We start from the raw sequence: 24,815 nt of genomic DNA, 5'->3' as shown, positions 1-24,815 counted from the left end.
CAAAATAGATTTGAGTGACACCTTAAAGTTACGAATCTGTCTGGCGTATATAGATCCTGGACAAGGGTGACATCTTTTAGTTATGAATCTATCCGGCGCATATAGATCCTGGACAAGCAATGCGCCCAGAAAGATTTGAGTGACACCTTTATGAATCTGTCGGGCGCGTATAGATCCAGGGCAAGTGTGACACCTTTTTAGTTATGAATCTGTTTGGCACATATAGATTCATAATTAAAAGGTGTTACACTTGCACAGAATCTATGCGCGCCAGACAGATTCATAAAGGTATCACTCAAATCTTTCTGGAGTAAATACTCAATACTCAATGCTTATCTCCAAAGTCTTACCAATATGCTCGTCAGTACTATTCGAACTTCACAACAAAGAACTCTCAGCTGGAATATTTTCTTTCTATTCAATTGATTGCGTATTTTCCTTTTTCTACATCTCTGTATTTGGATGCCCAATTATGGGGCCGTACGATAATAGTTATTGCTGGATCCCAGTTGCTGAATTAACTACTTACGATTTTGTTGGACACAAAGTGGATAAAAAGAATCTTTCGATCGGTATCTATAACCACTGATCTGGTCGGCATGATTGTTAGGGTGCTCCTACATTCTTTTGGACCCCAATAGTCAGGTTTAGACTGCTTGTATATGTCAAAATGTTGCACTAAAGAAACTTGGGTTTCAGTTTGAACTCTTGCGGTGAAAAAGGATCTGAAATATAAGTTGCATTTTCTTTGCTTTGCTTTTGAGTCTCCTTTGAGCATTTATGTGACATTGTCTCCTGGTGTTTATTTCGTCTGATTAGGCCTTGTGTATTTTCATAACGGTTTGCTCTTCTAAAATGTTGGTGGTTTGTCAATAGGCTCCTGAAGAACTGATTTCACTGGCAGGTGAAAAGTGGAAGCAGATGGAGCATGAGAAGACGATGGCTGAGATATTGATGAGGGAGAAGTTTCTATCACTAAATAAGCAAGAACTGAAAAGAGGTGCGCTACTACTGCTAGTCGTCTCAACCTAGGGAGGTCATTCTTCAACTTCCACTTCCAGTGTAGATGCTATTGCTGATCAGAGACTTGAAAAGGCTTCGGAAAAGAGATTCCCATTTTATTAGTTCCTACCAAATTAACATGCATAGCTAATACGTTCTATTTACAGAATAAGAAAATGGTTTGAAAGTGATCTGTGGAAAAACATAAATGCTTTTAGTTTATACATCCATATCAACTAGCTATGGTAAAATGCTATATAATCAAGTAGAGAACCAGTAGAACTGTAGAAACTAGAACCTTAATCACCAATGATGTTCCTTAAGATCTATGTTTAATTTCCTCGTCTTTCTTGGCCATTCGCGTAATGCTGCCTTGCTTAAGTGACCGTTGTCTCTCCATAGTATTAAGTTAATGTTGAGCCATTGACAGTCAAAAAATGGTTCATGTATATCATCTCCTAATTGTCTTTTTTGTTGAAAAAAAAAAGATTGCGGTGAGCGTGGATCGAACACGCGACCTTCAGATCTTCAGTCTGACGCTCTCCCAACTGAGCTATCCCCGCAGACGTACTTCCTTTACTAATATTACCTGTCCAACCAACTTAACCGAAACATTACCCTCATGTCTAACCAACTTGAGCAGTAGATGCACAAACAAACTCGCAAACATACATACACCACATCGACAAATAGAGGAGAGATGCCAAAATTACAAATTTCCCTCCGAAAAGAATAGCGAAACAAAATGACACATTGATATTTCCTTGGGAAAGAAAAAATTGAGGTTGTTTACACAGTAGTAGTAAAATGGAACAGTCAAGTCAATGACATGACGATGTTAGCTTTCCTCCGATTTCTTTGGATGGCTCACCCATTAATTGTCCTGAACAGTGAATAAGTGACCCATAGTCTCTAATTCCTGCTTGTACACATACAACATTCGTTCACCAATATCTTTTCTAAATTATCTGGTGTCTTAGTAAGGATTTATGATGGTCCAACCAAGTCAAAAAGACAAACTTTGGCCGGTGCGTTATTATTCCAAACAATACTGTGAGTGTGAGGGGAGTCCACTAAAGGGTCAAAATATAAGCACCTGACGGCAAACTGGCTTGAATATTTCTCATTTTTGAGGCAGCGAGGGCAAATTTTGAATTGTGATTTGCCTCCACAAAGCAGCCTAATCTCCCCAAGAGTGCCTTTCATCGTGAATATAAATATAAAAAATACAGGTCTGACGCAGTTTAAAGTACTTACATCGGATTTCCAAAAGACCCTTACTAGCGAAGGTATCCATACATACATGCATGCATGTGATGTGCTCTAGTATCTTTGTTTGCTTGTAGTGAAGTTCGGCACTGCACAGTTTTAAGTACTTCTAATTTAGTCGGTGAATTAATTAAAATATACATAGTGCTAGTAGAAAGAGCAAAGTAAGTATGAGTGGGAGTTGGTTTGACAAACAAAATATCGCCTCCTAGTAGTCCTAGTGGAAGTGACAGACACATCTATAGTGTCAGTAAGTAGAGAGCTACACATACAACTTATCCACATCTTAAGTCAAGACTAATCATGGATTCATACCAAAATTTCTCGTCTAACACTCACTAAATTCAACCTAATATTTACCCAAAAGCAGAAGTGAGAAGTTAACTAACATTAAGAAGATATTTAATTATATATTAATATCAACCCACTAGCAAGTTAACCCAAGCCACGATATCGATTTGCCTCGTCATGGTCCGTTAATTTGAATTATTGGCAATGCTAATTAATCATGTATATACTACATTTACTTTAGGGATGAAGAAATCCATCTCTTTTATAATCTATAATTGATCTTATGTACATTTTTTTGGTGGGGTGAGGTCAAACTCGCAATCACTAACCATTGCACTACTGAGTGGTTCCTGCACGTATGTACATAAAATTTTATTTTTATGGATGAATGGTCAACACCTCTTCCATTGTGTGTATCCGCACATGAAAAAGCAATGCAGGTACGTGTACAAATCCAAATAGAATAATATGATTAGAAAATTAGTGAAATCCAACAAATTAAGCATAATGAATTGAAGAGTAGTTAATTGTCTTGTGGATTTTGCACACATATGTATCCATATATTTTCTAGTATCTCTCATCCATTATTTGTACGTAGCATTGCTACTGTTGCAGCGAAGATCAAACAAAGATAAGATCTTAGATAACCAGTCATCATGCAACCATGCATGGTGGGAAATCGAAGTTGCTTGTTACTCTCGGCTCAGATTGATACGTAATACCTATTATAAAAAATAAATAATGGGGACAAAATTAAATTTTAGATGTAGGACTCAGATGGATACGTAGTACGTACCTATTAGAGAAAATATTAGGGACAAAACTTAGGTTTACATGTAGGATTCAGACGGATACACAACACCTATCAGAAAACAATGTTGGGGACACAACTTAGGTATAATGGTTCTAAGTGATACCATATTAGAAATACAAGCGGACATTTGTAGGGTCAATCACTTCCCAACTGGATTCCCTAATTGCTCGTGGATGGCTTGACCAACCAAGAACCATGATGATAACGAAACTTATGGGTGTCTTCACATCACATTCCTGTGATACAGACATTCTATTCTACTTGAAAGACCCATTTGTATATTTGAGGTTACGTTCACTTAATACTTGACAAATTTATTTTTCTATACCTCGTCCGCTCTCACATAATGAGCATCTCCCTCGCGTGTTTAGTAATAATCTTGGCTCTGGCCACTGGTTACAAACATTGCTCTGGTTGAACATAATTTTTGATGGCAAAACTACCGAAGTATATATATCAGTGAAAAACTCCTAGTAAACATATTTAGTAGTAGCTAAAGTGCCCCGTACACGCGCATATTATGGCAGATGTTGGACTAAAACTTGGGTATAAAACTTGAAAGTAAAAATAAAATAATCCGTACATTCATTGCGTATACAATGTGGCCTACGACATATCATCAGTTGTAGATCTTTGAACTTAACTGCTCAAAGAAATTGCAGGACAGAACAAACCCTGTATATCCCAGTGTTCTTCAAGTGACGACGAGTACTGCAAATAGGCTCCGTCCCAAGTGTTCATCATCATTCTCTTCCATATACGGTTTTGGAGCTGTTGTTTTTTGTTCCGTATTTCGAACGATTGTACATACATGACCCTTAAGATTTGTCTAAAGATATCTGTTTTTCCTTAAAATAATAATCACAAATTTGGTTTCAATAAAGAGGAAAAAAAAAAGAAAAAAAAATAGTGGGTGAAGTAGGTCCAATAGAATGCCCAGACCCTACCTTGCATGTGCTCACTCACTCGCTCTCTTAATTCTAAAGTTGCATGCGACGCGGTTCAGATGTCGTTTCTAAATTCCCCTATAAATACCTTGGGAGTCTCATCAGTCATCTCAGATAAGTTCTCAGAGTGTTACTGAAAAGAATGGCTACTCATAAACGAGCTACTGTTAGTGTTGTTTTCTGTATCCTGTTAGGCGTAAGCATTTGCTCTACAGCTAGAGTTCTCCTCAACCAAGAAGAATCTGGTGTCGACTCCGGTGTGGAACATGCTGGTGGAGAAGGGGGTTATGGAGGTGGAGGAGCCTATGGTGGAGGAAGTGGTGCTGGCTATGGTGCTGGAGGTGAACATGGCGGTGGCATCGTTGGTGGAGGTGCGGGATATGGTGCTGGAGGTGAACACGGTGGAGGTAGTGGAATAGGTGCTGGTGGAGGTCATGGTGGTGGTTATGGTGGAGGAGCTGGTGGAGCTCACGGTGGTGGTGCCGGTGCTGGAGGTGAACACGGTGGCGCTGCTGGTGGTGGTTATGGAGGAGGAGCTGGTGGAGCTCATGGTGGTGGTGCAGGTGCTGGAGGTGAACATGGTGGTGGTGCCGGTGCTGGTGGTGGTTATGGTGGAGGAGCTGGTGGAGCTCACGGTGGTGGTGGCGCTGCTGGAGGTGAACACGGGGTGGCGCTGCTGGTGGTGGTTATGGTGGAGAGCTGGTGGTGGTGCGGTGCTGGAGTGAACACGGTGGTGGCGCTGCTGGTGGTGGTTATGGAGGAGGAGCTCACGGTGGTGGTGGGTGCCTGGGGGGAACACGGTGGTGGCGTGGCGTGCTGGTGGTGGTTATGGAGGAGGAGCTGGTGGTGGTGCTGGTGCTGGTGCTGGAGGTGAACACGGTGGTGGCGCTGCTGGCGGTGGTTATGGTGCTGGAAGTGGTGGAGCTCACGGTGGTGGTGCCGGTGCTGGAGGTGAACACGGTGGTGGTTCTGCTGGTGTGGATACGGTGCTGGAAGTGGTGGAGGTGCTTGGTGGCGCTGCTGTGGTGAACACGGTGGTGGTTCTGCTGGTGGTGGCGCTGCTGGCCGGTGGTTATGGTGCTGGAGTGGTGGAGCTCACGGTGGTGGTGCCGGTGCTGGAGGTGAACACGGTGGTGGTTCTGGCTGGTGGTGGATACGGTGCTGGAAGTGGTGGAGGTGCTGGTGGAGCCCACGGTGGTGGTTACGGTGCTGGAGGTGAACATGGTGGTGGAGCTGCCGGTGGTGGTGGTGGAGCTGGAAGTGGCGGAGCTCAAGGTGGTGGTTACGGTGCTGGTGGAGCTCATGGTGGTGGTTACGGTGCCGGCGGTGAAGGAGCTGGTGGTGGTTCTGGATATGGTGCCGGTGGAGAACATGGTGGAGGTTATGGAGCAGGAGGTGAAGGAGCTGGTCACGGTGGTGGTGATGGTGGCTACTAAACATTGTTGCCTTGATATCGCCATCACCAGTGGACTTGAGAAACAAATCTTCTTCTGTTCTTCATTACCAAATACATAAAAGTATAATATTATCAATAAGAGTTTGAATAGGCAGAAGTTCTAAAGGATAGTTACATTGGTACGACTGATGCTCTAGCTTATTGAGAAAGAATCATGAAATTATCAAATTCCATGGTTAACCGAATTAATGGGCAATCACTGACAGTGATTCACTGTACCTCTCTAAGACTGTAATTCTAAATGTATCACATTTTCTGTCAATATGGTGTTGTTACAAGTTTCATGGATTATTTTCTCTTGTTCAGAACCGTTGTCTGCTGTGATCAGTCATGGGAGCCTGGATTGTCTGCGACTGTCTAGGAATAACAAGTTCTGCAAGTACTCTGCCAAAATTCTCATGTTTTTGAACCAATTTGGCAAGTACTTTGCCAGAATTCTCATGTTTTTGAACCAATTTGACGTAGGGGGACAGAAGAATTCAACATGAAAACATAGACATAAACGGTTTAAAAAGTATAACATGGTTTCAGAAGGTAGACGGCTTAGCATTGTGAGTTTCAGAAAACTTGAATGTCAAGAGGATAAACAATGAGATTGTACAGTGTGCATGTTCAATAGCATGGATAGAATTATGAAAGTACAGCCTTACAGATACGGCAGCAAGAGCTTTTACATGTCTATATAGCTAGACGAAAGGTGGAGGTACTGATACGTGCCAATTCGTGATGCGCCTGCCGCCTCACACAAGATAGATACTGCAATCATATTTAAAAACCAGAATTTGAGAACTTCAGATAATTGGATAATGACAAGAATTGAATTGAAAATCAATTAAGAAACACACTACAGAATCAATAAGCAGAAATTTATCACGTTTTTCTTACAAGCTTTTTTCCTTTCTTGTTTCAATTGATTCCTCCATGTGTACTTTTCTGGACTAAGTAGCAGAGTTAAGCGAGACTAAGGTTTCAAAATAGTTCAGCGCTGATGTATAGTCCACAGGACTACAAACATTCAGGTGACTCGAACTTCCATCTTTTCGATCATGTAAAACCGGAATACCCTGGAAACTCCAGAATAAAATCTTGTCGTTCTTTAGAGACATTAATGGATATTCTACGGTACCTCCAGTAACTGTAGTGATCTTAGTCCAAGATTCGCGAACTCCGTAATCTCGCATGACCCATACTTCAGCGGGAGATCCAGTGTTTTTGTCTAGGGCAAGTACACAAAGGCATCCTTCTAAAACTCCTACAGCCGAAAACCAACGACAGTTGTCTTCCAAAGGTTCTTTTGGTAGTTGCAATTCATTGAATTTCTCACTGTTGATCTCAAAGGAGATTACCAAGTCCGAGGACGGATTGCCACGCCTTGCGCCTAACCAATGAAGAGCTCCACTGATAAGTACCCCAGACCCACCATAAAACCGATAAGGGACGGTTCGGATGCTATCCCACGAATTTGATCCCAAAGTATATACTTCAACCAAAGATAGATCATCCACCACAATTACCAACTTGTAATCATCTGTCTTGCAATCATAACCAAGACCATATGTTTCTACATCCTCCTCCTCATAATTATTCACATTCGGTGTTTCGGGTAATCTCTTGTATTCATATGTAACGGGGTTCCAAATACAGTAGAAATCATTATCAATCCTAATACAAACCAAACCATTGTAAGAACCCACTAGTTTAATATTAGAAGCTGATGACTTGAATGGGTAATCCATCTCATTAACACCAATACCATCAAATTCAGACAACAAATCATGCTTAATAGAGTGTACGGCAGAAGTAGCAGACTCCGAATCCTCATAACCAGCAAGCATGAGACTAGGGTTGTTATTTTTGACAGTAACATTGAGGTGGGACTGAATGAAAGTAGGGTTAGAAATAACGGACAACCAAGTTTTGCAAACACACTTACAGACAAATACTGATTTAGCCGGTAACCTTGAGAGGATTTCATGGTCGAATTCCTCTGGAAGACGGCTTGAGAACGTCGACATTGCTTGATTTGCTCCTTTGCTCTTTACGTTCTGTGGTTTTGCTTCGGGAGGAAAAACTAGTGTTCGATATTTTCAGCTCAGAAACTGTGTAATGTATCGTTACTGTGAATCTTTATGACCTTTCACCATAACTGCAGTGGATGAATAGATTGAGTTGAAGAGTGGATGAAAATGTCTCTAAATGTCAAGAGCAAACCTGGTACATCCTAAATGTCAATGGTCTTGATCTCATGGAACTGCAAAATAATCAATAAGAAGAAACGTTAAACCATATATAAGTATGCTGTAATGTCACTAAAGACGATCCATGCTTGACCTAGAAACTTTGTTAACTTTAACACAACAACATCATTCATCTCAAAACGACAACAAATATAGAAAACATATGCAGTCATCCAAGCATCCAAAAACACTAAAGGGTGTCAATGTGTCATCTAAAGTTAGACTGTCAGAGGGATATGCAAAATGAGACGATGTACCTGTGTTGGGGGAAAATCTGATGGTAAGACTCAGGGATACAAACAAGAATACACAACACAAAGAGTGGTTTAACGCCAGCATTTACCCAATTCAGTAGGCAGATGTGATTCCACAACTTCTTCTCCACATACGACAAATCAAAGCGGTGTAAACTATATGAAGGTGGCATCAGCTACACAAACTATTTCATTCGCATTTTATGACTATGTGATCTTCTGAGAGTCTGAGACAAGTATTACTACAGAAAGTTTGGGATTGTACCGATAAGAACCCTAATAGGTTGGTTTGATACAGCTTTTTTCAAATCTTCAATTCCATAAACTCTATACTTGCCTAAACAATCAGAAACATCGGCCATAAAATTCTCTTCATCAAATGGAATTCCCTTTCTCAAACTGATACATAATTCTTTGCAAAATCTAAAACCCATAACCAAAATCAATAGAATTAACAAAAGAAGAAACTGTAAAGAAGAGAATCAGTAACAACATAAGAAGAACCCTAAAATAGAATAAGATGACGAATAGAATCAGTAATTACTAATCACTGAACCAATTAGATTGAAAAGAGAATCAGTTGAAAGAATAATACCTGATAAAATTGATTCGAAGCCCAAAATTGGTTAACAAGCGACATTAACTCCGAAATTGGATGGGAAATATGGGTAGGTGGTGGAGGCAGAGAGATGAGAAAAGAAAGTGTGAGAAAGGAGGCGCATTAGCTCTTTTGTTTGAGCAATACTAAAAGGGTGGGTTCACTAAATGGGCGGGCCGTTCAATCTATCCCGGTCAAAACTGGACAGTCGGAATTTTTCGTAGGTCAGAGACGAATATCGGTAGTGCATTGAGTTCAAGTTCATTTTGCACAAAAATTAACTCTGATTTTAAATAAAAGCTAAAAAGTCCTTCCAATATGAAGTTCAGGTGGCACTTTTAAGACATTGGGAGGATTTCTTCTACATCCTTCACGAGTTCAAGGTGTCTGTCGTAGACTGCATAATGCAAGGAAGTATTAGCTCTAAAACATAGGTTGCACATCCTTTATGGAGCATTACCTCTTGTAAGAAGGCAGGGAAGTACAATATTATCTGGCGTATCAGTGTACATAACCCCCTCTTCACTGACAGAGTACCCGACAATCTGCATAAGTCTTTAATATATAATACTGAAACCACCCATCCACTGGTGAATTGAGGAGTGGCAGATTGGACGCGAATCAGTAGCACCAAATTCATTCGGTGAAATTGTTCATTTCTTGAATGAGTACCAGCTTTAATATCCTCGCGTTTTTAGGGCCACTCAAAAGGATTTAGGGGCCAACAATAAAACAAAAAAGGTCACCCAAAGGGAAAATGTAGCCAGCCCTTATCTCGCGTAATTCGTAATGGCAAAATTATCCTTATATATTCGGAGGATAAGATAACATTTTTATCCTCCGATTGAAATCGGAAACCAAAATATTACCCAGACTTCCGATTGTAGTCGGTGCAGTATTAGAATGATTTCTGTTTCATTTTTTCCATTTCTTTTTCATTTTTGAGTTGTTAGAGTTATAGAGAAGAAGGTGAAGGAAAAAAGGGAAAACCCATTTTATCACTACAAAAATGGATGGATATGAAGAAGAAGGTGAGAATCATGGCGAAGACGATTTGGGGTATATGTTGAATGATCCAAACTTTTGTGGAGAGGAAAATCTAGACGACCCTTTCATGGAAGAAAATGGAGAATCGCCTGATATTGAAGCTAACGATGCATGTAAAACACAAGTATTGTGTTAAGAAACTCAAATACTCGATTTGCATGTGTTTGTGTGCTTTTGTAAACAAGAAAAACTGATTATTGCATGCATTGAATGCCATGAACTACCCAGATTCGGTAGATAATTTCTCTAATAAACTTACGAATATAACACACAGAGTACCAAATATGTATATTCGGTAGTTCCAAAATAATAGTTTACTGCCGAATATGAGAAAAAACCCAAATTGATTTTCCAAAAAAATCTACATTCGGTAGTTATGTAGAGTTATTTACCCCCGAATGGCCCCAAAAACGAATTCCTCAAAAAATTTCAAAACTCAGTATTCTTATCCTTTACAATCGGTAATAGTTTAACATTATTTGACTGCCGAATATAACAGTGGCCTCAAAATAAAATTTTCGAAAACTTGAAAATCGGATGTTTATCGATTAAAGTTATCTCCCGGTTATTTATATTCGGCTGTTTTACTATATATTTTAGCTTTCGATTATATCATTTTTTGCACTCAGTAAACTGTGTACATTCATTTGCATAAATCGGGTGTTTTGGGTAATCGATAGGATTCCGAATATAGTATATTCGGCAGTTTGACTTATTTAATAACCTCCGATTATTGTATAATAATTTGTTGCTTTCATATGCAGGCCGTTGAAGAGTTTGTTGCTGATTTCTATTTGAGGCCCGACAATTCCCTATACTGTGCAAACGATTTGGTATACTCATTACTATTTTTTTTTCTTCAAAATTTATATGTTAAATGGTTATGCTTATTAGATTTGTTTTGTTTTACGCACGTATAGACATTTGGAAGTAAGAAGGAGGCAAAGGAATGGCTTATGAACAAGGCAAAAGATAACATGTGCGTGGTAGTTCAAAATAATCATGTTAGTGACACTCGATTTGAAATGATTTGTGAGCTAGATGGGACGCGAAAGAGTCACGAGGGAAAGAATAGTAAGTACGTACGGAAGACGAATAGGAAATACCGAAGCAATACCAAGAAGATAGGATGCCCATTTAAGATTGTCTTCTATAAGCCCGATGGTATTAAAGGTAAAGAGTATAAAATGTATAAAGTTGATAACGGTTGTCATAACCATGAATATTATAATCGTTAGAACTCTTAAATATCTATCTACCGATTTGGTGGGTATTTCGAGGCACGACTATAATTTTTTTTGAAACTATGTAATCGGAACAACAGTATTATAACACTTCAATCCGATTAATCATATTCGGGAATTCCATATTTTATCAAACCGCCGATTAATATTAAAAATTTGAATTTACAGCACTCAAACATCACATGTTATTCTTTTTTCCCAGTCCGAGATGCAACAATCAACGCGGCTTCGAAATATAGAAACGACTCTCCTCTCCACTTGGAATAAGCATCTTGTGCCGCAAACCTGTCGTCTCTGTGCCTAGCAAGAATACGATTGTACTCGGTGCACAATTTTATAACATGGTGCACCCTTGAAGAAACATGGGATGGTTCATAATTGTGGCGTGGCTTCTTGTACTTACCAACAAAAGGACCCAATGAAACGTTAATCCAAAATATACGATCGTCCTGCTGTTCTTTGGGTAGATCTTTGACAATGTAATAATTTTTTATCCATTCGGTCTCTTCCTCAACTTGTTTTAATCTTTCTCTATGATGGAATTGTTCTTGACCTCGCTTTTTAGCCTTGATTTCCTCTTCCTCCTCCTTCGTTGCCACTAATGATGGTTTAATATTTTTGGGTTGTTTGTTCCTTTTTTGTATTTCTTCTTCCATTGCTGCAATTGATGTAGTTGTTCGCTTACATCTTCTAAGTATGTTGTCGATTGATGATGGACTTGCCATTGAAAAGGTTTTTCATTCTGATTTTTTACTCAATAATAACTGAGAGGGGTTACCCTCCTTATATAGATTAGAGTTCCAACGTCTCTAATTTTTGAAAATATGGCCGTTGAGGTTTCTGAAAATATGGCCGTTGAGGTTTCGTATCAATGATTCACTACAATCGGTTGCTAACGATACACGTATTCCCTCCGAATAAGACATTCGGTAGCGAACTTAAATTTTTATCTACCGATTAGGTTGGTATTTCTAAACACGACTATATTATTCGGAGGATAATTTTTTTTTGTAAAGTCCCGAATGTACGATGACCCAAAAATCAGAATTTGGGAAAAACTGATACTTTTCAAATTTTGAACTTGCAATAATCGGAAGTCAACTCAGTTACCCAAACTTCCGAATATGGGTTGTCTAACCTTCTATATTGGCCCTTGGAACCACCTAGATCCATGACATGGTTTGTTTTGAACTTGTAATATTCGGAGGATAATTGTTTTTTGTAAAGTCCCGAATGTATGATGGCCCAAAAATCAGAATTTGGGAAAAACTTATACTTTTCAAATTTTGAACTTGCAATAATCGGAAGTCAACTCAGTTACCCAAACTTCCGAATATGGGTTGTCTAACCTTCTATATTGGCCCTTGGAACCACCTAGAGCCATGACATGGTTTGTTTTGAACTTGTAATATTCGGAGGATAATTGTTTTTTGTAAAGTCCCGAATGTACGATGGCCCAAAAATCAGAATTTGGGAAAAACTGATACTTTTCAAATTTTGAACTTGCAATAATCGGAAGTCAACTCAGTTACCCAAACTTCCGAATGTACAACACAAATAATTGTCATTTATCTGCTCTTCTTTACTTTACGACCGTGACTACCTCCCAATCCTGCACGACCACGGGTTTGAGCACCTTCAGTTGGAGCAGCTTCAGTTGGAGCACCTTCAGCGCTCGATGAAGCTCGAGTTCCAACAATGAATTCTCGGCGGCATTAGCTAACCCCAAGTTGGCAACATTTGACTTGAACCTTTCACATTCACCGGATAAAGGCCACGCAAGCATTTTTATTGGTGCGGCGGTAGGTTTGAGTAGACGGACCACATCTTGATGATCCTATTAAAGTACATAAAAAAATCCTTAATACAAATATTACGATATAACACATAGACAATACATTAAGAAAAAATAGTAATTTTATTACCTCGGTTTCGTATATTTCTCTGGCCCACGAGTCTTTGTATCCAAATAACAATTTTCCTCCATCCGCCGGTAGCCCAAGGATTGTGCCTGCTGGAATACCCTTCTTCTTCAAGTGCTGAGGGACAAGATGTGATGCTTTCTTAGCAATATCCTTCTTTACACCATCTTTTCCTTTTTTGGCTTTTTTGGTACCACTTGGTTGTCCTTCTTCTTCTACTCTTGGCACTGGATCAACTGGTTCAATTTCATGGTGGGGTGTAACTTGTGGAGCAGTTGGTTCTGCACTTTGTTGAGCGGCTTTTTCAACACTTAATTGCACCCCTTGTTCACTTCCTTGTTGTTCTACACTTTGTTCAGCACTTGGTTGCACTCCTTGTTGACTGCTTTGTTCTTGTAAGCTTTGTTGAGCACTTGAATTATCTTTGGCACTCCTTTCCCTCCTAGCACTAGCTGTCACTTTCTTCCTCCTTTCTCGACTTTGTCTAAACAACAAAGAAAGGAACAATATTTACAAACTATACAATCGGAAGACAAAGTATGGAAATATAACCCGAATGTACACATTCGGACGTAAGAAGACACATATTGTTCCCGAATACAAAACAATCGAAAGCTAACTAAACATATTTACAACCGAATATGCATCAATTGGAGTTCAGAAGCTCTAAATTTTTCATCTACACAATCGGAAGACAAAGTACACAACTATAACCCGAATGAACAAATTCGGAAGTAAGAAGACACATATTTTTCCCGAATAAAAAACAATCGGAATATATTTAAACATGTTTACAACTGAATATTCATCAACTGGAGTTCAGAAACTCTAAAATTTTATCCTACACAATCGGAGGTATAAAACATTATATTGTCTTCCGAGTAAATACTGGCCCCAAAATGGGATTTTTCCTATATCAGAAATTTTGAGATTTTTTCAATATATATATATTCGGTGGTGAGTGTACTTCCGAATACTGTGTGTCTACTTAAATATATTCGGGAGCCAAAAAATTCATTAAACTACCGATTATTACCAGTTTGTATCCACGAAGATATGGCCAACAATATTCGGCCGATAACCATCAAATATTTCTCCCGAATACTGTCGATGTTCTTGAGAAATGAAGAACACGACTACATTCGGAAGTAAATAAGCATGAATATCGCCCGAATCTGGATAAATAACCGAAAACCCTAGAATTTTTTTTCCCGATTCGTCGAATTAAAGCGAAATAAACCCCAAAAATGATAGATTCTTACCTAATTGGGGCCATTTGAAGTTGACGAAGTGTTTGACTATCGGAATCGCCACCACCGACTACATCGACGGGTACTTCTTCTTCGCGTTCTTCTTTATTTGCAGCAACAATTTCTTTATTTCTTGCTAAAATCCCAATCTTTGGATCGATATCCCGAGCAACGTTTTTGGTTTTAGGTCTGTGGGTTTCATTTCCCTTATCCATTTTTTTATAAACAAATCGACGATGTTTTGATTTTACGATTCGCGGCGATGTTTCGGTTGAACACAAGAACGAGGGAAAGTTTTTTTTTTCTTCCACAATCGGAAGATAATATGAAACTGGAAGAAGAAGAGTTGAAATGAGTAGAATTTTTTTTGATTTGGTTTTTATACAGTTTTACCAGAAGGGCATTTATGTAACTTCAATATCATATAGGGTACCCCTTAACTAGAGTCTTTGGCTGGGTATAAATTGATGGCCCGTAAATCCTTTCGGGTGGTCATTTTGCACAAACACCATGAAAATCTTTAATCACCATCGACGAATCCTTGCACAGACTCCACTATTGATCACTAAGAGAACCATCCAGAACAATCACCTCTAGCTCCACCTAAACAGTAAGCTAACAACATATTGAACTCTAATCCAGAAAGTAAGAATTAACTTCAATATCTTACTCCAGTACATGTCATGATTATCGTGTATCTGAAATTAACCATCAGACATATCCATTGTGATTAACAAGCTTAATCCTTTACGTGATTCTCAAATCCATCACCAATATGACATACTCTTTACCACCATATTCACATGTTGTCCATCGACTATGCCTTTCGGCCTAATCTTAAGACCTGACTCACCCTTTGTGGACGAACCTTTGCGAAGGAACCCTTAGGTTTTCGGGGCATTGGATTTTCACCAATCACACCCAACATACTCGCTTAGTTTATATATCGTGTGAATACCCATATTATTGTGGTATAAGCTTCCGAGATCGGGCACATTCTTGATATTACGTGCAAGTCATCAAAAATACTTTAACATAGATTTAAGAACATAAATCTATAACATCTCGTGCATAACTTCGAAGAGTTGCTGGAATTGCTTCTATATGAGACCTCGTAGCCCTATCCTTTTTTCAAATTTTGTAACTCATTCTTTATGGTGTATGGTTACAAACACCCTTCAATAAGTATATATGTATTCCACCTTATTCAACCTTATTTTGCGTCACATACTACATAATAAAACAAAACAAAAACACATACACCTCTACCAAGTTGAACCCCCGATTTGTAAATTACACATCACAAATCCATTTTTTATATAAACGTGGTTGAATAATTATATTTAAAATATATTTATCCACCCGAACAATATACTATCATTCAAGTTCAGGTCCAATCACACCATCCCGTCCTTGCTCTGATACCATTTATTGGGAAAATTGGCACCCCGAGCAAAGCGAAACACGAGATCACAAAGGGCAATTGGTGATTTTAACCAAACATGAGATAAATAATAAGAAATAGATATAAGATAAACAACCACACAACCACAACACAAGATATACTTGGTCCACCTTTATAGGCTACATCCACGTCCAACACAACCATAAAAACTTTATTATAATCAAAGATCAGTAGATGATCCTTCCGCAATCCGCATAAGAAAATTAAACAAAAGAGTTAAAAAGACATACCCGAGAACACCATTGAAGAAACCATAGAAACCAACTCTCTAAAGCATTCTTCAAACCACCCTCATGTCTTCTTTTATACACCTTTTTCACAGCTGCTAGCAACAAAGGAGAAACATGGAAACAATGGAAACTTAGTTCAGGGCAAAACCCTAAACCTTAAACACCAGAACACCAAAATACTCTCTCGACAAATTTTTCTTTTACACCAATATTGACCATCACTATAGCACTAGATCTCCCTAACAAAGAGACCAAAATCATAAACACAAGAATTTATCACTCTTCAAGGTTGGATGTCAACAAACCTACAATTCTAGTCATGTATATGAAAAACACAAACTTGGCCATTATGAATACTTAGCTTTAGGAACAAGTTTTCCTAACTTAATCACCAAGTGAACTCTTTCCTAATTGGATTAGAAAATCCACCTCAATATGGAAGAGGTCCTAAAATAGGAAACATACGTTTTCCTAACAGTAAATAGATAGTTAATTAAGATTTAATAATTCTCAGACATTATTAGATAAAGAGTATTACATTAACTAGTCTAGTTGGAAGCCTAACAATCTAAGCTCCAACAACGTACTACTACATTAATTGAACAGGTTGCCGTACTAGTCTACTAGTGAGCCTCATGGTTAACCTAGCTAAGGGAGCCGAAGCGAATGTGGGACTGAAATTGTATCACAATGGGAAAACTAACTCTACCTTCTATGTTAATTCTTACAATATTACACCATCGGGGGCTTGAGCCTGGGACCTTTTAGAGGGCATGAAATTTTGGGAAACGTGGATGACCAACTGAGCTAGTTAGGTGCCAGTTTTTCTATTATTTTCTCTACTTTCTTCTTCTTATTTTTTTCTTTTTTTCTAAAAAAAATTCTCTTCTAAAAGTTTTATATTACCATCTTTACGAGCATGTGACTCAGCTTCACATAGCCAAAAGAGCAACAATTCCTACTTCTAGTAAAAACGACCATAAATCTGTTTTGAATTTTCTGGACAAGTTTTAAATTTTGAATTGCTTGCATTTGGTATGTCTATCACCATGTATCATCCTAAATAATTTAGTGCTAACCTTATTATATACCTTTAATATCAGTGACGGACCTGTGAGAAGGTTAACTGGGGATTTAGCCTCAGTCACCCTTCCGGTCCACAAACCTAATTTTTTTATGTTTCACCAAATTTTAGGTTAATCATGTGTATTAGGCTGAGTCTAAAATAAAAAATCAATCCTCCTGGATCCGTCCCCGTTTAATATGGACACAATTACACTTGTTGTATACCATGCATAAATTAATAATTAATTTCAAATTCAGAAACAAACGAATAACTACACTTGGTCAACCATATTTGACTAAGTTCAAACTTTCCATGCAGCTTTCCAAGGGTGACTGAGTTGTTCATCTTATTTAGGCGTTGGTATTTCATTTTGTATAAATTTTTGAGATCTATCTAGTATTATTATTGATTTGTTTGAATCTTATTTTACACGACATATGTTTAATTTAATTATCCAAATGACATTGGCGAGCTTAAGGACTTTACCTTACATGTTAGTATTTTTTTTCCTATGATTTTAGGTTAATCCCTATGGGCTAGATTGAGCTGCTAAATTGACCAAAAAGTGTTGCAATTTAAAAAAAAGTGTGGCCTAAAAGTTAACACTAGTGATTCTCTCCTAACAAGTGCACACAGTTCAGATAGCAACGAGATTGAAACGCTGAATCATTCAGCGCTGAAAAAGTGATTTTAAAGCCAAATCGTTCAGCACTGGATGGTTTTTATCTGTTGCAAGAGAGAGGAAAAGATCGGAAAAAAAATACGTGGAAGAATTTGATAAAGAGAGGAAGTGATGTGACTGGAGAGAGAGGAAAAAGATGGAGAGAGAGAAAAAAATGGAGAGAGAAATGGCTAGATTATAAATACCATAAGACTTAGGAGATTGCCCTAGCTGACGTGGACTGCTAATCTAGCCGCTAGATTAGAACACCATAGGACTTAGCCTTACATTGAAGATTGAAATTTGATGGAAAAAGTTCTAAATTCAATGTGTCATGTCATGTTTTCTTAAGTCCTGGTCTTGAAATGCTCTTATATTCCAATTATGTAAGGGGAAAATATCGTTTGGTCCTTTTTTAGGTGGGCCCATGTCAGTTTGGTCCTTTGGGAAAACGCCTTTACTGTTTGGTCCGTAATTATTTAAAAATATTAAATGGACAAAAGTACCCGTCCGTGTTAATTTCTACTTTTTTTTGTAGCAGTTCATTCTTCAAAATGAACTCCTGTTAATTTCTACTTATTTTTTCAGAAATCACCTAAAAAACAGAGTTCATTCCAGAAATGAACTCCATATAAGAACTTAAAGAAACCAGAATTCATTCCAGTGATGAACTCCATATAAAAACCTAAAAAAACAGAGTTCATTCCAGAAATGAACTCCATATAAAAACCTAAAAAAACAGAGTTCATTCCAGAAATGAACTCCATATAAAACCTAAAAAAAATAGAGTTCATTCCAGAAATGAACTCCATATAAAAACCTAAAAAAACAGAGTTCATTCCAGAAATGAACTCCATATAAAACCTAAAAAAAAAGAGTTCATTCCAGAAATAAACTCCATATAAAAACCTAAAAAAACAGAGTTCATTCCAGAAATGAACTCCATATAAAAACCTAAAAAAAACAGAGTTCATTCCAGAAATGAACTCCATATAAAAACCTAAAAAAACGACGAAAAAACACACGAATCTTCATCTTCTTCATCATCTTCATCGTCTTCAACAACAACAACAACAAGACAAAGATCTAAAGTACAAGATCTTCAACACGAGTTCATTTTTTTCAAATCTGATATTAGTTCATCCTTCACAGCAAACATCAATATCGTCGTTTTCATCTTCATCATCTTCGTCGTCTTCAACAGCAACAACACCAAACAAACCCTAAAAACTCCATCGTTCATCATCTTCTTTTATCGTCTTCACATCTTCAACAACAACAATCACGAGTTCATCTTCAAAACATCATCACGAGTATCATTTATCAACAACAACTGTTTATTTCTTTCTTCATCTTCTTTACATTAACAGAAAAATAGTTGCAAAGAGTAGAAAAAAGAGGAGAGAGAAAGTAGATATGAGAATATGGAGGTGAGAGAAAGTAAATCTGAAAATAATATCTTCTCTCTTGATAATTGACCATATATATCTTAGGATGACGTCATGGTCCCAAAAGGATATTTGTGCCACTACATGATGAAAATTACATCATCCATGACGTCATACTAGGACCAAACTATAATTTTTAGGACCAAATTATAATTTATATTTTCAAAATGGACCAAACGGACAATGGACTAGGTCAATTAGACTAGAACTCTCTAATATATTATTTCTAGGACCATATGGTATTTCCTGCTTATGCAAGGTGAGTGAGACTTACGACCGACAAATGAGAATATTAAACTAACACTCGACATGAACGCCCGTTACAGAGTGACTGAATCGGACTTGTATTTTTCCTTTCTGAAGCAAAGCAAAACCGGATTCTTGGGTTTGGATATACACCGTACTCATACGTGGATACACGCCTCCACTATTTGTATCTATTCAAATTTCAGGCTGTTTGTTTAAACGGTGCAAGTGTCAGTCGTGTCCTGGGACTCCTAGCTCACAAGCTAGTTTAGCAAGAAGAAAAAGCAAAAAATTTAGTTCAAGATCCATCAGTTATGGCGATTTCTAGAGCTTTAAAAGTTGGATTTTCCAGTTTAAAATCCAAATACCCAATCCCACCATCATCATCTTTATACAGATTCTTTTCGGATTCTAATGACTCGATTGAGGTTAGTATTTCCACTTCCGATCCTGTTTATACAGTGGAGGGAGTACAGATTCAGTTCAAAATTCTTAATTCTGATTTTATTTCTTTCTAAATAGAAAGAGAAGGTTGGATTTATAGGACTTGGAAATATGGGATTTCATATGGTCAACAATCTCATTTCCTCTGGATTATATCATGTCTCTGTCCATGACAAGTAAGTAAACCCCCATCTCTCGTAGTATAATTGATTGTGTTGCTCTATTTCTATTAGGGATGATCGATAAAAAATTCCAATTTTTTCCAGAAATTTTGATGCAATGAAGAAGTTTGCAGAGAGGGGGATAGCCACTAAAGGAACCCCTTTCGAAGTTGCTCAAACTAGTGATATTGTTATCACCATGCTGCCTTCATCCTCCAATGTGAGCTCAGTTCTGTGTAGTGTTTTTACTTAAATGGAAGGTGTTTGGTTAAATGATTCACCCAGTCTATGAAGGTCCTTGCACCACTTTTGTAGTTTTTCTTGATGTTGATACTTTCATTTCTATAGTTCAGTGTGTCCTTTGAAATATCTTGAAGGAATCATTCAATTAAGTGATTGCGATTTTCTTTGTATTGTCAAAATCTCGAGCAGATAAAATAATGTTGATACTGAAACTATTTTTAAGCAGGTTATGGAGGTTTACACTGGACCAAATGGTTTGCTTCAAGGTGGGGAGGATGTTGTAAGACCTTGGTTGTTCATAGATTCATCCACAATTGATCCCCAGACGTCAAGAAGGCTTTCTGCCACCATATCTAATTGTTCCCTAAAAGAGAAGAAAGGTGTGGTATTAACTGATGAAACACTGTCCTTAGTTAGAACCATTGTTTCCATTTGAGTAGCTGATTAATTGGCTTTGTTCTTCCATATGGATTCAGATTGGCGTATCCTTATATGTTAGTTGTTAAACGCTCCTAAATTTTTTCCGTACAGGTTACAGGAACACCCCTGTCATGTTAGATGCTCCAGTTTCTGGAGGTGTTCTTGGTGCGGAAGCTAGGAGCCTTACTTTCATGGTATATATCTTTCATCTCAATTCTTCTGTAGTCCTATAGGATTGGACAAGCCTGCATTTTTTTTGTTTAGTTTGTGGAGCTATTTTACATTTACATTTACACTGTGAGTACCTTCTATAATTTCATCTTGTGGAATCTGTTGATTATTTTGAGAGCAGGAAGGAAATTATTTGTAATACTATCTTTCGTACATTTAGCCAGTACAGGTATATCCATCTGCTATTTGCCACAATTCCTTTTCCGAGTTAAAGGTTTTGCTTCAGTAATAACATTTTGTGAAGGTTATGAAATGGGCATAGATAATATTAATTAGAGAACACCCTGTGATCTAGTATCTTAAACTTTATCCGTAGGTGTCACATTTATAAGTTGGATCGAATATGGGATAACCTTACTAGCATGTGGTGGTATGTCATTCAGGTTGGTGGCTCAGAGGATACTTATTTGTCAGCAAGCCCTTTATTTTTATCCATGGGAAAGAACACAATTTATTGTGGCGGAGCTGGAAATGGCTCTGTAAGTTTTCTCTCTAAGATCTTAGAATAGTCCTGCTGGTTTCTTACTTATTAGATTTTAGTAGTATTCCACATATTGATTTTTATCAATTCAGCTGTATGCGATTGCTTTCATCACTTCTGCAGCACTGTTAGTTAGTCAAGAAGAATTCTCTCTTAAGTTGTTCTTTTTATTTTAAGAAACTATGAGATGTGATTGTACACTAATCTGCAATCCACATTCTTCACCCAGCCTGCACCTTTTTTGGTTTAACTTGAGCTTCTTGATAGGTGACTATCTTGATTCTACCGAACTATGGATTGTCTTGATTCAGAGACGTGTTACTAGTATCATGCAGCTTATGATACTGCTTTCCAAATATTGTACCTCCTAGTAGGTCAGATCCAATAAGTACTCATGGCTCAAAATCATTATTTTGAAGGAAAATCCGTTACAAAGCTTAAAGTTTTCTATAACATGTTGTGGTGATGCTTTACTATCTATTCCGACTGTTTGGTTGCTGACTGTCTGGTTCCTGTTGCACGATTTTTCTTTTTAGGCAGCAAAGATATGCAATAATTTGGCAATGGCTGTCAGTATGCTCGGGGTGTCAGAAGCCTTAGCTCTTGGTCAGTCACTAGGAATTACTGCAAGTACGTTAACCAAGATATTTAATTCTTCCAGTGCTCGTTGTTGGAGTAGGTATAGCATATCTCTTATACCTATCTATTGATAATTCATGAGTCTGTTTTTCATGTGGATGTTCTGTTAACAGAATTTCCCTAATACCAAGGAATAAAATCATACCATACAACTCTACCACTCCCTCCGTTTCCGCACAAGTGTTATCATCACTTTTTCAGAAACAGAGGGAGTAGTAGAGTTGTAAGGTTTGAAATTTCGCATCTTGGTGCTGTCCTGCTCCACTCTCAATTACGGCTTCATGGTTCTCATCATTACCACCTAGAGAACAACCTTGTCTATAATCATGGTGGGAGGGCTTTTTGATTCAAACCTGAAGGGAGGATTGCACAGTTTCTCTCAAAAAACTTAGTTGCTTCCTAAACATTTTTGCATAGCACATCCATGTGAAGATTAGGATAACCCAGAAAATGGTTTTGTATGTTTGTGTTTATATGCACTTAAAAGCTCAAAATTATAAAGTTGAGTTAATGGAGATGTAAAATTTTCAGTGACAGTTACAATCCAGTGCCTGGAGTAATGGAAGGAGTGCCCTCTTCAAAGAATTATGATGGTGGATTTTCGTCCAACCTTATGGTATGCAAATTCTTCTCTTGATAAACTGGAGTGATCAATATATAGACTAGGCTGAAAATTGTGAATGTGAAATTCCTCAATACCATGTTCCCTAGGTGCCAATCACGGGGAATTGTTTTTGTGGTAGTACTCTCTGTTCATGACATATTATTACAGTGTGCCAAATTGCTTAGGTTCAACAAGTCAGAAGTAAGAACTGTGCACAAATTTGAACTCTCGAGCATTAGTCGTTAACATTATTTTTGCAGATTTTATTTTGCATTGTTATTCTTAAGTTCCTTTTGTTACTTGCAAAATAAATATTCTGTTGCATATTCTTGTAATGTGTCAATAAATCCAGGCCAAAGACTTGAAACTTGCCTCAGCATCAGCGGAAGATATTGGTCTCAAATGCCCATTGACATCTCAAGCAGAAGAGATGTAAGTTCTATCTCCCTCATCAGTAGTTTGCCAATTCAAGATTATGATATTGCTATTTTAATTTGGTACAAGAACAGTATCATCCTTAAAAATGTGTTGATTTCTGTGTAAGCAGATATGTCAAGTTGTGCGTGGAAGGTCATGGAAGCAAGGACTTCTCCTGCGTTTTTCGCCATTACTTCTCTGGTTCTGATGAACGTTAATTCGGTATTATACCAGTGATGAACAAACATTGCGAGACTAGAACAGCATAGACCCGCAAGCTCTTGTACAGTTCTAGCTAAATGATGTCAATATATGTAAAAGAAAACGAAACATAATTTCTGTGAAACTTCACATAACTAGAGCAGCACTTCCTAGTAACTTGTAATTCATAATGTATTCAATGTTATAATTGAAACAGCAACTTCTGCACTGACGATTTCTGCCGTAGTGGGATTGATAATTATTTACGCAAAATTAGAAAACTGAAAGACCCACTTTTTGTGGTACGGTATGGAGTATACTGTAAGGACTGATAACAGGTACTCATGCTCTCTTCATCAGCTTCTCCATCCAATTCCCCGTGTTATTCTTGCTCTTCTATTTGTTCTCCCCCCTACATAAGTTCCAGATTTGAGTGAAACTAAGCTTTCAAAATAAAGCTCTTGTTGGATTAAGTGTGTCGTACTAAAAACCTTTCTCCTTCCAACACTTCCATTTTCAGGGTCATACGAAAATAGACCACCACCACCTGTACATAGAATCTCACCAGTCTTGAACGAGCACATACGCTATGGTAGAAGACGCCATGGTACCCGGTACTCGTAAAATTCGCACCACCTTTAAGCATGAGATTAGGGTTATCGTTTCTTTTAGTAAGATTAAGATGCATCCTAATAAAATCAGGGTTAGAAATCAGAGAAAACCATGTCTTGCAAATTATAGTACAGGGAATATCCACATTAGAAATATAAAGAATGGTGTTTTAAACTTGGAAGTCCACAGAGAAAATGACCTGCCAAACGGAGTCACTGCAAATGCAAAACTCAAAAAAGTTAAACGTATGTTTGATGCATTTCGACTAGTTCAGATAACCACTCCTCTCGAGTCTTTCCAGTTTTTTGTTTGTGTGTCGGCAGATGCGATATCCGGAAAAAAAAAAAGCATTCCAATCATAGAGAAAGATCCCATTTTTAAGTGACCGTGTGGTCTATTATAAGTGGTGCTCCAAGATGCAAACTGTTATGCCTATTGACGAGGTGCTGGAGGTGACATGGGGAAAACACCAACACCTTAAGAGGATTAGAATTTCATGTTATATAGTCTTGGCCCATGTCTCTCTCTCTCTCTCTTGAGAAAAATACACAATATCACTGTACCTAGGTGCCAATAACGGGAACTGTCTTTGTGGTAGTACTCTGTTCGGGACATACTATTATGCTGACCAAATTGCTTAGGTTCATCAAGTTAGAAGTAAGCACTATAGACAAATTTGAAGCCTCGAGCATTAGTCATTAATGTTATTTTTGCAGCTTTTATTTTGCACTGTTATTCTTAAGTTCCTGCACGCGTGTTGTCACTTACGAAATAATTATTTTGTTGCAAATTCTTCTGATATAATATCAATAAATCTAGGCCAAAGACAATTAAAACTTGCCTCAGCTTCAGCGGACGATATTGGTATCTGATGCCCATTGACATCTCAAGCAAAGGATATGCAAGTTTTCTCT

At 37.9% G+C, this 24,815-nt stretch overlaps 2 protein-coding genes, 1 non-coding gene and 1 pseudogene across 3 annotated transcripts; 2 read left to right on the top strand and 2 right to left on the bottom strand.

Annotated features, from left to right (window-relative positions):
* Positions 1 to 1,492: 1,492 nt before the first annotated feature.
* TRNAF-GAA lies at positions 1,493 to 1,565 on the bottom strand. Its single transcript has one exon. It is a non-coding gene; the product is annotated as a tRNA-Phe (tRNA).
* Positions 1,566 to 4,424: 2,859 nt separating this feature from the next.
* LOC113278809 lies at positions 4,425 to 6,071 on the top strand (annotated as a pseudogene).
* A 187-nt stretch (positions 6,072 to 6,258) lies between these two features.
* LOC113278803 (F-box/kelch-repeat protein At3g06240-like) lies at positions 6,259 to 8,997 on the bottom strand. The gene is made up of 3 exons (XM_026527548.1): positions 8,867 to 8,997; positions 6,666 to 8,031; positions 6,259 to 6,536 (listed from the first exon to the last, which is right to left on the bottom strand). The coding sequence occupies exon 2, from the start codon at positions 7,793 to 7,795 to the stop codon at positions 6,719 to 6,721; it is 1,077 nt and encodes a 358-aa protein (XP_026383333.1). The 5' UTR covers positions 7,796 to 8,031; positions 8,867 to 8,997; the 3' UTR covers positions 6,259 to 6,536; positions 6,666 to 6,718.
* A 10,659-nt stretch (positions 8,998 to 19,656) lies between these two features.
* Positions 19,657 to 23,505, top strand: LOC113278796 (probable 3-hydroxyisobutyrate dehydrogenase, mitochondrial). The gene is made up of 10 exons (XM_026527545.1): positions 19,657 to 19,876; positions 19,971 to 20,068; positions 20,159 to 20,273; positions 20,523 to 20,676; positions 20,828 to 20,910; positions 21,331 to 21,426; positions 21,965 to 22,107; positions 22,599 to 22,683; positions 23,024 to 23,103; positions 23,219 to 23,505. The coding sequence occupies exons 1-10, from the start codon at positions 19,763 to 19,765 to the stop codon at positions 23,304 to 23,306; spliced, it is 1,056 nt and encodes a 351-aa protein (XP_026383330.1). The 5' UTR covers positions 19,657 to 19,762; the 3' UTR covers positions 23,307 to 23,505.
* The last annotated feature ends 1,310 nt before the right edge of the window (positions 23,506 to 24,815 follow it).

The sequence above is a fragment of the Papaver somniferum genome, chromosome 1 (assembly GCF_003573695.1).
Source record: "Papaver somniferum cultivar HN1 chromosome 1, ASM357369v1, whole genome shotgun sequence".
Lineage (NCBI taxonomy): Eukaryota > Viridiplantae > Streptophyta > Magnoliopsida > Ranunculales > Papaveraceae > Papaver > Papaver somniferum.
The sequence above is the reverse complement of the archived record's forward strand: the minus strand, read 5'-3'. Positions and strand labels throughout refer to the sequence as shown.

Coding starts and splice junctions, on each gene's coding strand:
- LOC113278803 (XM_026527548.1), bottom strand. CDS start 7,795: ATGTCGACGTTCTCAAGCCGTCTTCCAGAGGAATTCGACCATGAAATC.
- LOC113278796 (XM_026527545.1), top strand. CDS start 19,763: ATGGCGATTTCTAGAGCTTTAAAAGTTGGATTTTCCAGTTTAAAATCC. Junction 20,677..20,827: donor TTCCCTAAAAGAGAAGAAAG/GTGTGGTATTAA, acceptor TTTTCCGTACAG/GTTACAGGAACACCCCTGTC. Junction 21,427..21,964: donor GCGGAGCTGGAAATGGCTCT/GTAAGTTTTCTC, acceptor TTTTCTTTTTAG/GCAGCAAAGATATGCAATAA.